Source organism: Macaca mulatta, chromosome 5, assembly GCF_049350105.2.
Source record: "Macaca mulatta isolate MMU2019108-1 chromosome 5, T2T-MMU8v2.0, whole genome shotgun sequence".
Classification (NCBI taxonomy): Eukaryota; Metazoa; Chordata; class Mammalia; order Primates; family Cercopithecidae; genus Macaca; species Macaca mulatta.
Window position 1 is genome coordinate 65,916,828 of NC_133410.1, and position 18,589 is coordinate 65,935,416.

General features: G+C 39.5%; 1 protein-coding gene across 3 annotated transcripts in view; it reads right to left on the reverse strand.

The window, feature by feature from the left end:
• Positions 1-9,404, reverse strand: part of STAP1 (signal transducing adaptor family member 1) — a 49,897-nt gene extending 40,493 nt beyond the window's left edge. For 2 of the 3 annotated variants that reach the window (XM_078001860.1, XM_078001861.1), the window contains exon 1: positions 9,172-9,378. In XM_078001860.1, coding sequence (XP_077857986.1) covers positions 9,172-9,291 — 120 coding nt within the window. In that variant the 5' untranslated portion in view covers positions 9,292-9,378. 3 annotated transcript variants of the gene reach the window in all.
• Between the last annotated feature and the right edge of the window lie 9,185 nt (positions 9,405-18,589).

An 18,589-nucleotide genomic window follows, 5' to 3' on the forward strand; every position in this document is an offset into this window, starting at 1 on the left:
GAGAACTGCTTATAACATGTAATGAACCTGCTGATGCCTCTTGAACCAAGAACAAATTACCATTGAAAAGAACAGTTCAAAAGGGCATATGATTGGAGGATCAGCCAATAAATGGTCCTCAAAGAAGCAGTTATGAAACTAGGCAAAGGGATTCTCTCTCTTGTCTGAAATTGAGATGCCCAATATATACCTGACACATCTCAGAGTCAAGAAGTTGAATAGGACAAGAAAACACATCTTAATATCAACCCCATCCAAAGTCTTTTCTTTCCTTCTTTTTATATAGGATGTAAAGTGTTATTGCTATAACAGTATCCCTTTACCTGTCTTTCTACCACCTTCTTATACTTTCTAATCTATTAATCTACTCTATTTTTATTTCATTTTATTTTTTGATGGAAGTCTCACTTACTCTGTTGCCCAGGCTAGAGTGCAGTGACATGATCTTGGCTCACTGCAACCTGCTCCCCTCTGGGTTCAAGCGATTCTCCTACCTCAGCCTCCCCAGTAGCTAGGACTACAGGCATGTGCCATCATGCCCGGCTAATTTTTATATTTTTAGTAGAGATGGAGTTTCACCATGTTGGGCAGGCTGGTCTCTAACACCTGACCTCAAGTGATCTGCCCACTTCAAACTCCCAAAGGGCTGGGATTACAGGCATGAGCCACCATGTCCAGCCTACTTTCTTATCTATTCTGCTCAGTGCGGCCAGGGTGAATTATCTCCTTTGCAGAGAGTAGGACTGAGTATGTAATAGGTGTGTTTGGGAGGCAGCAAGCTCAACTCAGCCCCTTCCTGTTCTCTCTCAACTCAGTCTACCAGGAGAGAGGGAGCATACTGCTGTGTTCCCTGCCATGTGGTAAAGGGCCACCAAGAGGTTCAGGCTTGTGGTTCTTAATCTGAGTCAGTGAATTGATGTAGCTCAAGGATATCCAAATCTAGAGTAACATATTAGCACAGCTTTGGCCTTAAATCTAAACTACACGTTGATAATTTGTCAATAATAAAAGTAACTAACTGATCTTCATTTGTGTGATTTCTGTGACTGGCTGGCTTCAAACTTGGGAGAAGAAAAATTCTAATAAAAGAGTATATAAAAAATGGAAAGAGAGGGAAGAGAGCCAGGCGCAGTGGCTCATGCCTATCATCCCAGCACTTTGGGAGGTTGAGGTGGGCAGATCACCTGAGGTCAGGAGTTTGAGGCCAGCCTTGCCAACGTGGTGAAACCCTGTATCTATAAAAATATGAAAATTAGCCGGAGTAGTGGTAGATACCTATAATCCTAGCTACTCGGGAGGCTGAGACAGGAGGCTCTCTTGAACCCAGGAGGTGGAGGTTGCAGTGAGCAGAGATCGTGCCACTGCACTCTAGCCTGGACAACAGAGCAAGACTCTGTCTCGAAAAAAAAAAAAAAAAAAAAAGAATAAAAAAGCAGTTGGGTTTGGGGGAAGAGAAGTGGGTGTGACTGCCTATGGAGCTTCTTTTTGAAATTATGAAAATGTTGTGAAATTAGATACTGGTGGTGGTTGTATAAGTTTGTGAATATATCAAAAGACATTGAATAATAATAATTATTATTGTGTCTCCTATATGAGAGTTCACTTTAAGGGACCAAAAATAGGAGTACCCCATAAACACAACCCCACCTCCTGCTATTGCTCCATAGGGTTGTTAAATAATTGAATGGACTAATAATGTATGTATGTAAAGCACCTAAGACCTGGGACATAGCAAGTATTTAATAAATGTTAGACACTTTTAAAAAAGAAAAGAAAAGTAAAAGAAGAGCATTGCCTCAACACTCACATTATTGGTAAGAACTTTGCTTATTAGTCACATAATACTTCTTCCATGTGGTGCTTTGTATGTGTGGGTGTGATAGCAGTATCTAAAAATTTCTAACACAGGTCTCTTTCAATGACAATATGTATGAGAAGGAGGAAATATTTTGTAAACCAGAATAATGAAACCTGTTGTCATTCCTATGTAAAATCACCCTTTCGTGTTTTCTCAAATAAAGAGATTTAAGAATCCATTGAGAAATCTGGCTTGAGCACTATGATCAGACAGCCGTTCTGTAAAAACCATACGGGAGTGACTAGTTTGTTTCACTCTATTAAAAAATACTTGAACTTTCTCAGATCTGACTTATAATTACATAACAAAACAATTAAAATTTGTCTTGCAAGTTGGTTTGTTTCTTTGCTTATCAGACCAACTCTTTTTAAGGCTTCCCCACCCTGCGTTAATGGTAAACCTCTGCAATGAAAGGAGTAAATCAAGGCTATCCTGTTTTTTGGAGCTAGGAAGCAGGTGAGGAAGAGTGCAGGAGGAGATGGGAATGTAGAGAATGCATATTGTTCTGAGAACTTGATCATCTGTGTAGTTTGTTTGTTTTGAGATGGAGTCTCCTTCTGTCTTCTGTCGCCCAGGGTGGAATGCAGTGGTGTGATTTCGATCTCTGCCCACTGAAACCTCCGCCTCCCAAGTTGAAGCCATTCTCCCACCTCAGCCTCCCAAGTAGCTGGGATTACAGGCACATACCACCATCCCTGGCTAATTTTTGTGTTTTTAATAGAGACAATTTCACCATGTTAGCCAGGCTGGTCTCGAACTCCTGACCTCACATGATCCGCCCGCCTCAGCCTCCCAAAGTGTCATTTGTGTAATTTTACTAAAGTATGGCTTCTAAGGTCTAGTCCACCTCCAGGACTGTATGATTCTTGGAGGAAAAAAATATAAGAGAAAACCCTGAAGTCAAAGCGTACCACTCTGTTCATCTTCCTAATCAGCCTTATAAGTACAGTATTACCCTGCCATAAGGTATAAAAACTAGCATTACTGATAACCAGTAAAGGTTTATTGAATTCCCTCTGTATGTACATGCAGACCTCCATTGTACTACTGAAAAAAATTATAGAGGTGTTCAATCTCAAAAGAACGATATGAATTGGGTAGAGTTAAATAGGGAAAAATGGGAGTTTTATGGGTAAGCAAACATACATAGTTGTGGAAAGGATTAACGATTTATTAAATGGGAGGAAAAACAAGTATAAAAGCACTGAGTTGAAAGCAAAGGCAGCCCTTTAGGAAAAGTAAGGTTACAAATAGCATTAGATTCTGTGACTGCAAACACAGCTGCAAACCTAAGGACAGACCAAACTGGTATTCAGTATGCAGAGACTTACAGGTCACAGTCTTGATTTCATTTCTGATAAGATGTAATAAATACACGTATAAGCTGAGTCATTTATAAATATCAATCTCAATAAAAAACATCTAGGTACCTATTCATATCTAGAGAAATACTTAAAAATTTAAAAAATTAACTTGGAAGGACATGTCTTTGGAATGAAGCACAAACTTCTTTTTTTTAACAATCGTTTTGTGTTAAATTACTGACATAAGAGAAGAGACTAAAATAAGACTTCTGAATTTATCACTAGCTTAACTAGGAAACCTACAATCAAATGGAATTAGAACTTGAGTTTCAGAAGCAGCATAGTCAAGTGCATCACAATCAAATCCAAGCTAGCCTCCTTAATGGAAGAGGAACCTTGAATAAACTCGGTGGCCAGAACTCACTCATTTGTTTATTTGGGGTTGTTTTAGAGAGACAGGGTCTCGCTCTGTTGCTCAGGCTGGGGTGCAGTGGTGCAATCATAGCTCACTGCAGCCTCGAACTCCAGGGCTCAAGTGATCCTACCACTTCAGCCTCCCCAGTATTTGTGAATACAGGGTGTGCCACCACACCTGGCTAATTTTTGATTTTGTAGAAATGGGGTTTTGCTATGTTGCCTAGGCTGATCTCCAACTCCTGGCCTGAAGCAATCCTCCTGCCTTGGCCTTCATAAGTGCTGAGATTACAAGCATGAGCCAGCATGCCCCACCTACTCACTCATTTGTGAAGTGAATAAAATAATTTCTACCCAGAAGAGTTACTGTAAGGATCAGAGTGACAGAACACTAAGAGCCTAGAATGGTATCCATTGTATGTTATACCTCAAAAGGTTGTACTCATTATTATATAGTCCACTTAGTCATTGGAGCAACCTATTCAGCTATGCAAGAGAGTAATTATTCTTTTCAGAAAGGAGGGAATAGATTTAAAAATGTGAAGGAATAGCCCAAATTCTAGAATTGGACTGATACTTTTATCTCTTGCCTCCCCAGTGCTCCTTTCTCATTAATATAACTAGCAAAAATGAATTAACTAGCAAAAATGAATTACAATGCAAGCTCCAGTTAAGTTTCTCTTCCCCTCTCCCCAATAAAAAGCTCTCATTCTTTCTTTTTTTGTGAGCAAATAAAGTACATTTACCTAAGGAAGAACGTTGTACAGTGGTCTCCAAAATGGGATGCATAAATTCCAAAGGTGTGCAAGATGATCCATTGGGAGAGAAAATTTTAGAATATTTAATTATATTTTATGTTTCTTAATTCATTTTTTATATATCTTAATTTACATGGAGTAATAGTATGGGACTATATATGTTTATAATTTCTAAATGAATCAATATTCTTATTTTAAGGATCTGTGCTCAAAATGTTTCCCTGAAAGGAGTGTGTTATTTTAAAATTCGGAGATTACTGCCGTAGAGAACTGTTTGTGAGCACAACTTAGACAGCCCTAAAAAATTTACTTTTTTTTTTTTTCGAGACGGAGTTTCGCTCTGTCACCCAGGCTGGAGTGCAGTGGCACGATCTTGGCTCACTGCAACCTCTGCCTCCCGGGTTCAAGCGATTCTCCTGCCTCAGCCTTCCCAATAGCTGGGATTACAGGCGTGTACCACCACGCCCAGTTAATTTTTGTGTTTTTAGTAGAGACGGAGTTTCACTAAATGAATTAGAGATGAGTAGATTAGAGGAATACGATTTTGATATAGTTATGATGATCCCATGCTTATGTTCAGGTTAATAAGACATATTAAACACACTGTTTTTGTTGTTGTTTTGAGACGAGTCTCGCTCTGTAGTCCAGGCTGGAGTGCAGTGGCGCGATCTCGGCTCACTGCAAGCTCCGCCTCCCAGGTTCACGCCATTCTCCTGCCTCAGCCTCCCCAGCAGCTGGGACTACAGGCTCCCGCCGCCTTGCCCAGCTAATTTTTTTGTATTTTTAGTAGAGATGGGGTTTCACCGTGTTAGCCAGGATGATCTCGGTCTCTTGACCTCGTGATCCGCCCGCCTCAGCCTCCCAAAGTTCTGGGATTACAGGCGTGAGCCACCGCGCCTGGTCAACACACACATATTTTTTTTTTTTTTTTTTTTTTTAATTTTAGCACATCACAGATTGAAGGAATTACGAGACATTGCCCAAACTCTCTATTATTTTCTTTTTCTTTTTTCTTCCTTTCTTTTCTTTCTTTCTTTTTTTTTTTTTTTTAAGACAGAGTCTTGCTCTGTTGCCAGACTGTAGTGCAGTGGTGCCATCTCAGCTCACTGCAACCTCTGCCTCCCGGGTTCAAGTGATTCTTCTTCCTCAGCCTCCCTAGTAGCTGGAACCACAGGCATGTGCCACCACACCCAGCTAATTTTTGTATTTTTAGTAGAGACGGGGTTTCACCATGTTGACCAGGTTGGTCTCGATCTCCTGACCTCGTGATCTGCCCACCTGGGCCTCCCAGAGTGCTGGGATTACAGGCATGAGCCATGGCGCCTGGCCCACCCAAACTCTGTCTTATTTTCAAACGGTCCCATAAAAAATGAGCAATTTTCTCATTTGTAAGAACTGCGAGGCCATTGGTATTCCACTGTGGCATTTAATAGTTTTTATTATCAAATACATCTTCCTGGTTAATCCAGAATCATAGTGATGTGGTTTAAATAAATCTTCCCACATTATCTTTTCCATAAAGATTATGTGTTTTTCATGGGTTCTTGACCTCAGATTTAGAAACCTTCTAGAATTGCATGCAAAATGGTATACGTTGGTACATTTTCCTGGGGAAAAGCTCTTTAAATACTTAAAAGTGCCCCACAAAAAAAAATGGCTAAGAAACACCTCTCAACATTCAATGCCTTTATAGACCAGGTTACTCTTCAGTTATATTTTTTCTAGTTTAAATGTTCTAAATGACTTTGGCAGAGACCCAACTTTACATTCTGCAGAGCCTCTCAACTTCCTCCAGCCAATCAGCTCCGAAGATTACTTGGCTATATACCTGTGGCTCACCTTCTGTTCAAAGATTCCCTGGCACTTTGCTGCCAATTGCTTGGAAATTCCACTTATTTTCCTTAGATTTTTCTCATAGCTACTATTTTCAAGTACTCTAATTATCACCATGCTCACTCTCCTTTGAGCCATATTGTAGACCTCAAACTAATTTTAGCACATGAATAAGAATATGGTAAGTGATGAAAGGGTAAGAGAATGAATCTAACCTTTAGTGTGAGCCAGGTGTTTTACATATGCTATCCCTGAAACCACAACATAAGTAGGCATTATTGTCATCCTCTTGCTCTCTTCTCCCTGACATACAAGTAAAAGGTACTTTGTAGCCTAACTCAGTGGCCCACACCTGTAATTCTAGCACGTTGGGAGGCCAAGGTGGGCAGATTGCTGGAGCCCAGGAGTTTGAGACCAACCTGAACAACATGATGAAACCCTGTCTCTATAAACAATACCAACATTAGCTGGGTATGGTACGCACTTGTAGTCCCAGCTACTCAGGAGGCTGAGGCAGGAGAATCACCAGAGCTGGGGATGTTGAGGCTGCATGACTAGTGATTGCACCACAGCACTCCAGCTTGGGCAACAGAGGAGACACTGCCACACACACACACACACACACACACACACACACACACACAGGTACTTTATTATAAATTCAAATAGAAACAAGTTAATTTCATTGGAAATATTTATGCCTATGGTTATTCATTCTGCTTCAAATAATGCTTTCTAAGAGAAGGTAAAGAGTAGAAATTCAGTAAGGAAGACATCATTCCTACTATATTAAGCCTCTTGAAAATAAAATCTTTGTGTTTTTTTCATATTCTCCAGAAATAAAAGTGATGCTTGGTGCATAGAAGGCACACAATAAATGCTGAGTGAATAAATTGCTTGAACACCTACTGTGTCCCAGAATGTGCCTTAGGAGGCAAGTAGCAAGTAGTGTACTCTCTATCTTATAGTTGAAGAAACAGTCTCAAGGAGATTGAGTAACTTGCACAAGATAACGAGCAGTAAGTGGCAAAACCATCAGATAAAGACACTCTAAAATTCTTATTCTTTCTGCTAACCATACCAATGACATACCTTCTTTAAGCATTTAAAAAAAAACTGCTATCATAAACAGTTATTACAAACACCTTGGAAAACATTCAGTGAACAACCAAATTTAAATTACAAATTAGATTTTTTTTTTTTTTCTCAACTTCCCTTTCCTGGCAAAGTGTGACTATGTGGCTTACCTGTGGTGACAAGATTAAATTTACATTAAAAGCATGTAGGAACAACCTGAAAATATTCTAGTATAACTGAAAGATAATTATTTATGCATGTTTAACATCCATAACAGAATACAAATTACCATGTCTTTACTCTCAAATAGTAAATGATCTGATTATATATGTAAGAAATATGAATATGCTATTACAGATTTTTCTTTTTTTTTTTTTTTTTTTTTTTTTTTTTTTTTTTTTGAGACAGAGTCTCGCTCTGTCGCCCAGGCTGGAGTGCTGTGGCCGGATCTCAGCTCACTGCAAGCTCCGCCTCCCGGGTTCCCGCCATTCTCCTGCCTCAGCCTCCCGAGTAGCTGGGACTACAGGCGCCCGCCACCTCGCCCGGCTAGTTTTTTGTATTTTTTAGTAGAGACGGGGTTTCACCGTGTTAGCCAGGATGGTCTCGATCTCCTGACCTCCTGATCCGCCCGTCTCGGCCTCCCAAAGTGCTGGGATTACAGGCTTGAGCCACCGCGCCCGGCCCAGATTTTTCATATATATAATTTTTCCATAAGTATTCATAAATCCTCAGAAAATATATTTTATCATCATTAAACATTTCTGATGGAATTTCTGAAAACCTTAAAGTTTTTCTAGTTTTAGTCAATATACAATTTCATAAAATTTGACGTAAGTTAATGATTTTTTCTTTAATAACAGGCAATTTTGGGCTCATTTCTCTAATTAATTTCAAGTCATCCATAATTACTATTTTAAAAGTAATGATTTTAACTAACTATAAGTTTTAATTATTACATTCAAAAATACAGAATGCTTCATGGATTTTCTTAGAGCAAAGGTATTTGTGTAGCTTAGTGTACTTAATATCCACAGTAGTACCCCAAAAATTAAAAGCCACTATCTTGAATAGTATTTTAGAACACATAACACTATATAATGTTAAACAGTACGAACTTTGTCATTTTAACAATTTTTACAAAAGCCATTTTTAATAATTTGATCATTATAAACTTCAAATGACTGAGAACAGGAGCAGGTTTAATTTCAATAATGATATTTTATCTTTTTTTTTTTTTTTTTTTTTTTTTTGAGACGGAGTCTTGCTCTGTAGCCCGGGCTGGAGTGCAGTGGCCAGATCTCAGCTCACTGCAAGCTCCGCCTCCCGGGTTTACACCATTCTCCTGCCTCAGCCTCCGGAGTAGCTGGGACTACAGGCGCCCGCCACCTCGCCCGGCCAGTTTTTTTTTTGTATTTTTTTAGTAGAGACGGGGTTTCACCGTGTTAGCCAGGATGGTCTCGATCTCCTGACCTCGTGATCCGCCCGTCTCGGCCTCCCAAAGTGCTGGGATTACAGGCTTGAGCCACCGCGCCCGGCGATATTTTATCTTAATGGTACATCTCATCATTGAAGCATAGCAATAAATTGTGGAGAAAATACAGGAAACATTTTATCTCCCAAGCCAAAGTCTTCTGTGATATTTAAATTCTTTGGAATTCTTTGGAAATTTAGCTTATTGAATTTTTTATATTAGTGCCTTAATATTACAACCTGTGTTATTATACATATTATATATTCATAGACATACAGGTTTAAGCCAGACATTGTATTTAAATTATGAAAAATTGGAATCATTTCTGAGCTCAAAGAAGAGAAGATGATTTAATTTCAACAGAAACAAGGGGGTCTCAACACATCACATCACCATGAAATAAATATTAAATTAAAAGAGAAGTCTTAGGTTTAACATTATCATGTATAGACTCACCTGGTATCCTGACCGCTTGACTAACAAAAAACCTTCAAAGTACAAAGGTAGAGCAGTAATCTTTAACCTTTCCTGGAAGATCCTGCGAGGGGCTGGTTTTGGGGGCTTCTTAGCCATCATACCCCTCTCTTTGGTGTGTGGTTTGGTTTCTCGTCTCAAACAAAATGAAATCCTCCTTGTGTGAGAGGAAAAGGCAACTGTTCAAAGAGGAAGTCCCAAATTGCTTTTTAACCACCAACAGGACACACACACACACACACACACACACACACACACTTTTTTTTCCATTACTTTTTGTGAGGTAAGAAAGAACAGGTGTAATCTGACTTTTAGAGAGCAATCTCTGGGTAATCTACATATGCTTAGATTTAAAGCAGCAAAATAAACAGAAGATTAACATCACCGAAGATGAAAGAAACAGGTGTAGAGATTGTGAACTTTAGGGGAGACATCAAGAACATAGTTATTCTTTCTACCTTTGTTTTTGTTTATTGCTGTCCATTTTTATTTGCAGAAGACATGACTTGAATAAACTCTGCTTCATTAAAAATTGCTTCATAGAATAATTTTATTAGTACTATTTCTGTTGGTTAAATATTTCAGGGCCAAGTTTTGTGTAAATAAAAAAAATAGTTCTATCTCATGCCCATTTGATGCTTCACTAAATATAAACCACAGTTATGGGAACATGGAATATGGAATTTTTTTCTTTTTTCTTTTTTTATTTTTGCCAGTAGGTATTCCAAGTACATGAGTTCACAATGAATATTTAGTACTATGTTTTAAATGTATCCTCCAAAGTTTGTGTGTTAGAAACTTAATCCCCAATGCAACAGTGTTTAGAAATAGGACCTTTAGAAGGGGATTAAGTCATGAGGCATCTGCCCTCAAGAATGAATTAATGAATTAATGCTGTGGGAGTGGGTTTCTTTCTCTTTTTTCAGAGGCAGGGTCTTGCTGTGTTGCCCAGGCTGGAATACACTGATGCAATCACAGCTCACTGCAGTCTTGACCTCTCAGGCTCAAACAATCCTCACATATCAGCCTCCCAAGTAGCTGGGACTACAGGGCAAGTGCCACCACTCCTAGCTAACTTTTTCATTTTTTGTATAGACAGTATCTCCCTATGTTGCCCAGGTTGGTCTCGAACTCTTGGGCTCAAGCGATTCTCCTGCTGTGACCTCCCAAAGTGCTGGGATTACAGGTGTGAGCCATTGCATCTGGCCTGGAAGTGGGTTTTTTATAAAATCAAGTTTGGCACTTTCTGGCATGCTATCACCCTCTCTTGCTCTTCTATCTTCTGCCATGGAATGATGCCGCGTGAAGGTCCTCATCAGATGTTGGCTTCCAGCTTCCGGAACCATGAGCCAAATACATTTCTGTTCATTATAATTTACCAGTCTGTGGGTATTCTGTTACAGCAACACAAAGGAGTCTAAGATATTTGGCAAACAATATCTGGCAGAGAAAGCTGTAAGTTTTCAAACTTTTATTTTGTTCTTTGTGCTTTCTGAGCTGCAGACCATTGATTCATGGATGGAGTTCATGAATACTATTGATACTATGATTCATGGATGGAGTTCCCACAGTTATCTAGTGAGATTTATAAAGCTATACTGGGGCCAAAGTGCACTCAATGGTTGCATGTAGGAAATGGCCCTTAAGAGATTGGATTTGCCCTAGCACAGTGCAGGAAATGATGGGAGAAAAGAATATTAGAAGGAATTTTGATTTGTCTTACAGGGGTCCTAAGAATTTCTACCATTGCCTATTTCACACTCAGTATTTCAGAACTACTCTAGATTTAGAACAGCCTGGGCCCAGTGAGACCAGCCTATTATTAGAAATCAGAGCAAGCCAGGAGTCTTCAGTCTGATTCTCCTTTCCTAATGGAGAGACTGCATGATTTTCTCCACCAGTGTGGGTCCCACTGATCCTGCAGTGGGATATGAGATGCCAAATTGTCTACAAAGTAAGGTAGAACAATACAGACTGATTATCAGTAAGTTAGAGGAGAGTGTTCAGATGTATTATCAAAATGAAAACAGCTAGAGACAGACATAGAGAGTTGAAGATCCAAAATTACTGCTTTGCTTTTATAAGTTTAGACCTGCTTCTTGCTACCCAACCTTCAAATAATAAAATATAAGTCCAACTTAATTTTTTGAGACAAAAACCATAACTATTTTTTAGTTTCAGTATACTAAGAAAGTGACTTGAGTAACGGGAAAACCTCCTGATTGAATATATGACCTAATCCACTTTCTTGGCAGCTGTTAGTTGTTGTAATACAGGGGGGAAGTGAAAGGAAGGATTAAGAATTGAAAAATGAAAAGAAGCAGCAAGGATAGAGAAAGATAGAATGCTGGGGATCATCAGTGATTAGATACTGACTTTATGGCCAGAAAGTTTCATAGGCAAGAGAAAATAATACCTCTAGAAAAATGTAAAGAGGAGTTTTTGTTGTTGTTGTCAAATAAACACTTGGTTATGTTTTTTTGCCTTTAAAAAAATAAGCAACAATTTAAAAACAGCTAATCAGATGCAGTAAGTTACTTTGGTCTACTGATTTATGCATCAAATTCATTTTTAATATACCAAGAATCTCCCTAAAAAAGACTACAAAATGCAAAAATCTTTCTTAAACAATATTAACCAGTTAGTCTTGTCTGCAATTACTAGTATCATTGTACCACTGCACCATTACAATGGAAATCCTCTTACAGATATCTCAAGTCTTAGGCAGTGAATAATAAATTTGTAGGTAAGGAAATACAGTAGAAAATATGTTTGGACATAGGGCTGAAGCTAATTTTGCTACTAATTGACTCTTGAGACCTTGAACAAACCACTTGACTTCTCTGGTATCATAGCTTCCTCACCCATACAATGAGGCGATGGACTACATGACTTATTGTCTGAAGAGCTGCAAAAGGCTTTTAAGTGGTCTCCTAGTTTCCACTCTTTTTCTTCTCCAATTCATTTAAAATTCAGCCTAATCAAGATACTCCCCTACTGAAAAGACTTTAATGGATTTTCATTGCTTTTGAGATTTCTTTTTAAAATTTTTTCATTGAACATTGAATATTTATTGAATACCAACAATGGGCTCAAGCATGGCACACTGGTCCTTCATAGCAGGGCCCTTTTAAATAATAACTCCTCAAAATACCCTTTGCTCTGGTAATTTCATTTATTTTCAGTTGCCTGAATACCCTATGATCTTCCCTATCACCTCATACCTTTTCAGTCACTGTACTCTGCTTAGATGCCCCTCCTTCCCTTTGTTTATATGGTAATGTCCTACTCATCCTTCAAGACCCAGGCTGAATCTATCCTTAATTCTGAAGATTTCCTAATTTCCTGAATCTTTCTTCACCCTCCCCCCAGACACAAAAAAAGGTTATTACTCTCATTTCTGCTTTCCCAACACAGTTTGTATGATTTCTTTTTTATAGCATTTGTCCTGTTGTAGCTATTTGTATACATTCAGATCAACAAGAAACAGTTTTTCCAAGGGAAAGATTGTGTTGAAGTAGGGGTTGGTTATAGGTAGATTGCAATATCATTTATTTACTGAATAGCTTCCAGATAAAAAATATGATTCTAGTTTGGAGAATTATTAGCTTCCATTGTGACAGGAGTTTCCTTTTTTCTGATATATGTGACTATTGGTTGACATATGATTCTTGTGTTGCCTTGTAGAATAATCATGTTACTATTAAACTATTGGAGCCCAATATTACAGCCATCGGTAGCATCTGTGTCACAGAACATTGTTATAAATCAGGTTTTATGGCAAATATAACTTAACGACTTTGGGTAAAGTATAACAGTTAACTCATATAAACCAAAATGTCAGTGATCTATTGAGTCCTCTATGTTATAATGTCATTTGAGTAAAAATCCACATTTTTTTACAATAATTGAGGATCTCTAAAATACTTTTCTATCCATTTATTAGTACTGAATCAATCAAGTCTGAATAGGAGGCTCCAACTCTGCTCTAGTATTTCCACATTTCTGACCTTTGTTTTACTTAATATTTATTGATGATTTATTGCCATATGCATTATAATTTGTGTTAGTATATTTCGAAGATATTTTAATTGCATGCATTTATTTTTATAACTCATACCTGAAGAATACAGCTTTAATTTTAACCACTGCATGAAATGCTTATAGCTTATCAATGGCTGGTGTGAATCCAATACCATCTTTATTATGAGTAAATTTTTTATTACTATTGATAGAATTAAGCCACATTTTCTTTTTCTTTTCTTTTCTTTTTTTGAGACTGAGTCTTGCTCTGTCGCCCAGGCTGGAGTGCAGTGGCACGATCTCAGCTCATTGCCACCTCTGCCCCCCGGATTCACACCATTCTCCTGCCTCAGCTCCTGAGTAGCTGGGACTACAGGTGCTCACCACCACACCTGGCTAATTTTTTGTATTTTTAGTAGATACGAGGTTTCACCATGTTGGTCAGGCAGGCTAGTCTCGAACTCCTGACCTTAAATGATCCATCTGCCTTGGCCTCCCAAAGCGCTGGGATTTATAGGCATTAGCCACCACACCCAGACAAGCAGCATTTTCAGTGGAGAAAATGCACATTGTACTACCACAACTCCAGAGATTATCAGACATACAATATGGAGTTTCCTACTCCTTTGCCTGAGATATAGTGAGCCATTGTTACTCAGAAAATGTTTCCCTTAAGTCTTTTGAAACAGAAAAAAAAGGTGGGCAATCATTGTTACAGAAGTGATATTAGTAGCTCTGTCAGAACAGTTTAATTTGCTAACCCTTATAATTTTCAGTGCAAAGAGTTGCAACTGGGATGATAAGAGCCTTTCCTAGTTATGTATTTTCAAACTACTTTTGTAGTGGAAAATATCACTTTTATTACTGAGAAGTAGTTTTTGGATGCCAGGTAAATACAGGACACTGGTTTTCATACTAGGTAACTCACAGAATAATGGTAACTTTAATGGAAACTAGAAATTCAGAGTGGGGAGATAGTTTGGGGGGTAGAGGGATAATGAATTCAGTTTTAACCATTTCAAACTCAATGTATACAAAGGTTAAGTCTATGTTTTCTCTTTTATTTCTCATCCTTCATGGCTTCCTTAGGGAATAAGGTGGATTGGTGCTTACCATCATTCCAAACCCTTCTAGTGTGCTTTTCTTTATTGCAGAGGCTAAAAAGATAAAATCTACATTTCTCAGACTTCTTTGCAGCTAAGATTGAAAAGCATTCAACATGATTGACAAGGCAGAAAGGAGGCAGTGTTCATTGTTATGCTGCCTTTGTTTTTGTTTGTTTGTTTGTTTTTTAAACTCCATTGAGAGGGAGTCTGGCTATGTTGCCCAGGCTGGTCTTAAACTCCTGGGCTTAAGTGATTGTCCCACCTCAGCCTTCTGAGTAGCTGGAATTAACAGATGTGAGCTACTGCACCAGGCAACCTTTGGTTTTCTAACCAATAAAAAGGCATGTGTGGCCTGTAGGCATCTAACTTTCCTGTGGCAATGTTATCAGAAGTCCCAATGTCTGATCACTAACTTCATGGGTCAAGTCATTGATAGTAAAGTCACAGACATCAGTTGGCTGGTGCATATCATCATATCATTTTAGGTAAGGTGTGACTCTGGAGCCAGAAGCAGTAAGGAGGCTTTCTGCTCATGAGAGGATTCTTTTTTTTTTTTTTTTTTTGAGACAAAGTCTAGCTGTGTCCTGCAGGCTGGAGTGCAGTGGCACCATCTTGGCTCACTGTAACCTCTGCCTCCTGAGTTCGAGTCTCATGCCTCAGCCACCTGAGTGGCTGGGATTATAGTGTGCCACCACTACTGTATAAGTATAGAACAAGCTACCATTATTCTGTGAGTTACCTAGTATGAAAACCAGTGTCCTGTATTTACCTGGCATCCAAAAACTACTTCTCAGTAACAGAAGTGATATTTTCCACTACAGAAATAGTTTGAAGATACATAACTAGGAAAGGCTCTTATCATCCCAGATACAACTCTTTGTATTGAAAATTATAAGGGTTAGCAAATTAAACTGTTCTGACAGAGCTACTAATATCACTTCTGTAACAATGATTGCCTTGCTAATTTTTGTATTTTTAGTAGAGATGAGGTTTCACCATATTGGCCAGGCTGGTCTCCAACTCCTGGACTCAAGAAATTTGCCTATCTCAGCCTCCCAAAGTGCTGGAATTAAACATGAGTCGCCATACCCGGACTCATTGGATAATTCTTATTTGTGGTGACTGATAGAGCAGGAATACCATCATCTCAAACACTGCCACTTTAAGTTCCAGCTCCCTTTCTAGCCTCATGCATTTCAAGGAAATCACTTCTCTTCTAACTACAAGCAGCCAGGAAGAGCAGACAGTAAAGCAGATAAGACAGCTTGGGCACAGAGGGAGGTGGGGGCAAAGTCTCTTGGGTAACTGCCAGACTTCACCCTCATACAATAGGCCCAGTAAAACAGTGGGCCTTAATAAGCACATTCCTTTCCCTTCAGGTGCACTAAGATAGGGAAGCTAAAAGCAGACTCCGGGGAGTATACCTGCAGTACAGAAAGATGTATGGGAAGACACACACATCTTCCTCCCAGATAATCACAGCAAAGAGACAGAAGCAGTACAAGCCTCTGATAAACTCTCCCACCCTGAATCCTTCAAAACCCTTAGTCTGTAAGAGAGTGTGCCTCTGACCTAACTTGGCCAGAAGCCCTCTTGGGTTTTCTCTAAAATAAACCTGTCTTTGACTGTCAAGTCACTTTTTGTGTTTCTTTCCTCTTTCTTTAATTCTTACAGTGATTTCCATGACATGGCAGCTTTGTAATTGTGGTGGCTTCCTGATTGCATGATGTCAGTATGATCTTGGAGACATAAGCATGAATGTCAGCTTCTCAATTTTTCTATTTGTTTTATGACTGTAGAAACATCAGCTGCCTCTTAATGGCTTAGTTCTTTAATGTGCATTTGGGAATTATTCCTGAAAATCCAAAATACATGGTTTCTTCATCCTCTCAAGAATTTTATGAGCTGTTAAATGCAGGTAGCAGATCCCTTTTTGCCAAAACTAGCCATCACAAATTGTCTTTTTTTTTTTTTTTTTGAGATGGACTCTCACTCTGTTGCCTTGTCTAGAGTGCAGTGGTGCAATCTCGGTTCACTGCAGCCTCCGTCTCCCAGGTTCAGGTGATTCTTCCGCCTCAGCCTCCCGAATAACTGGAATTACAGGCATGTGCCACTACGCCTGGCTAATTGTTTTTGTGTTTTTAGTAGAGACGGGGTTTCTCCACGTTGGTCAGGCTGGTCTCAAACTCCCGACATCAGGTGATCTGCCCGTCTCGGCCTCCCAAAGTGCTGGAATTACAGGCGTGAGCCACCGCGCCTGGCTACAAATTTTCTTCTATGTAATTGAACCCTGATGACCACAGTTCCCCATAGTCTATAGGATAAGTGAAAAGTTACCCTGACATTGAAGTTGCCACATAATCTAGTTCCATTGTGTCAACATGAACACTTTTAAAATTTTTATTGTTAGTTTAAGAGAAGGAGTCTTGCTCTATTGCCTAGGCAGAGTGCCATGGTGCAAACTCCTGGGCCCAAGCAATCCTCCCACCTCAGCCTCCTGAGTAGCTGAAACTAGTCACGTGCAATCACACCTAGCTAAATTTTTAAATTTTTGATTTTTTGTTGAGACTGGGTCTCACTGTGTTGCCCAGGCTGGTTGTGAACTCCTGGCCTCAAGTGATCCTGCTGCCTTGGCTTCCCAAAATGTTGGGATTACAGACATGAGCCACTGTGCCTGGCCACACTTTTCAGTATTAGGTTTCTCTGTGTCAACAGCACATCATTTCTGCCCTGTGTCTTTGCTTCTAGTTTATCTTCCTCTTGTCTCTTACTTTTAGGTGAATGATGGAGCCTTCGGAAAAACAAAACCAAACAACTCTTACTTTAGGTACTGTCTGCAAGTTACCATTTTGGTATTTTATGTTTATGAGTTTCTATAGACACTTGAATTTACAAATATGTTATATATCCTATGCCACATATACTTAATTTAAAATGACCCAAGCTTAGAAAGTAGTATAACAATTCACCAAAAGATGCTCACTCTGTATCATAAGTTACAGCTGAGAAGAAGGCAGGCACTATTCAAACTAGTCTTGATAGCTTTCTTTTTTTTACAAAGAACTTAAGCATGTTTCCTGTCAGGAGCCAAAAATAAAAAAAGAGAAAAGAAAACTGAGAACTAAAGCACTTTAATGATCAATGTTTCTAATGCTTTGAGTTACAATGTGCTAAATAAGTATTAGTTTTACTATTTTTTCATTTCCCCATAAATTTATAACTGACAGTAAGAGACATGTCAATATTTTGATAATTTTTTTTTTTTGAGATGGAGTCTCGCTCTGTCGCCCAGGCTGGAGTGCAGTGGCCGGATATCAGCTCACTGCAAACTCCGCCTCCCGGATTTACGCCATTCTCCTGCCTCAGCCTCCCGAGTAGCTGGGACTACAGGCGCCCGCCACCTCGCCCAGCTAGTTTTTGTATTTTTTAGTAGAGATAGGGTTTCACCGTGTTAGCCAGGATGGTCTGGATCTCCTGACCTCGTGATCCGCCCGCATCTCACTCTGTCGCCCAGGCTGGAGTACAGTGGCATGATCTCGGCTCACTGTAGCCTCTGCCTCCCAGGTTCAAGCAATTCTCTTGCCTCAGCCTCCTGAGTAGCTGGTATTACTGGCGCTCACCACCACTCCTGACTATTTTTGTATCTTTATTTTTATTTTTTTTGAGACAGAGTCTCGCTGTGTTGCCCAGGCTGGAGTGCAGTGGCACAATCTCGGCTCACTGCAAGCTCCGCCTCTTGGGTTCTCATCATTCTCCTGCCTCAGCCGCCTGAGTAGCTGGGACTACAGGCGCCCACCACCATGTCCGGCTAATTTTTTTGTGTTTTTCAGTAGAGACAGGGTTTCACCGTGTTAACCACGATGGTCTTGATCTCCTGACCTTGTGATCCACCTGCATCGGCCTCCGAAAGTGCTGAGATTACAGGCGTGCCCAGCTTATTGCTGCGATTACTACGCCCAGCTAATTTTTGTATTTTTAGTAGAGACGGGGTTTCGCCACGTTGGCCAGGCTGATCTTGAACTCCTGACCTCAGGTGATCCGCCCGCCTCAGTCTCCCAAACAGGCATTAGCCACCGCGTCCAACTAATACATTTTTTTTTAAAGATCATGAAACAATCAGAATTTTTCCCAAGCAAAGATTGGTTTGCATGGTTTCAGCTTACATGGTCTTTTTTAGGGTCCTGCACTACTTTGCAAAGCAATGACTGTCTGAAATTTAAAAACTGTATCCTACATTACTTGCCAATTTTCACTCAAGGTAATTTAAGTCT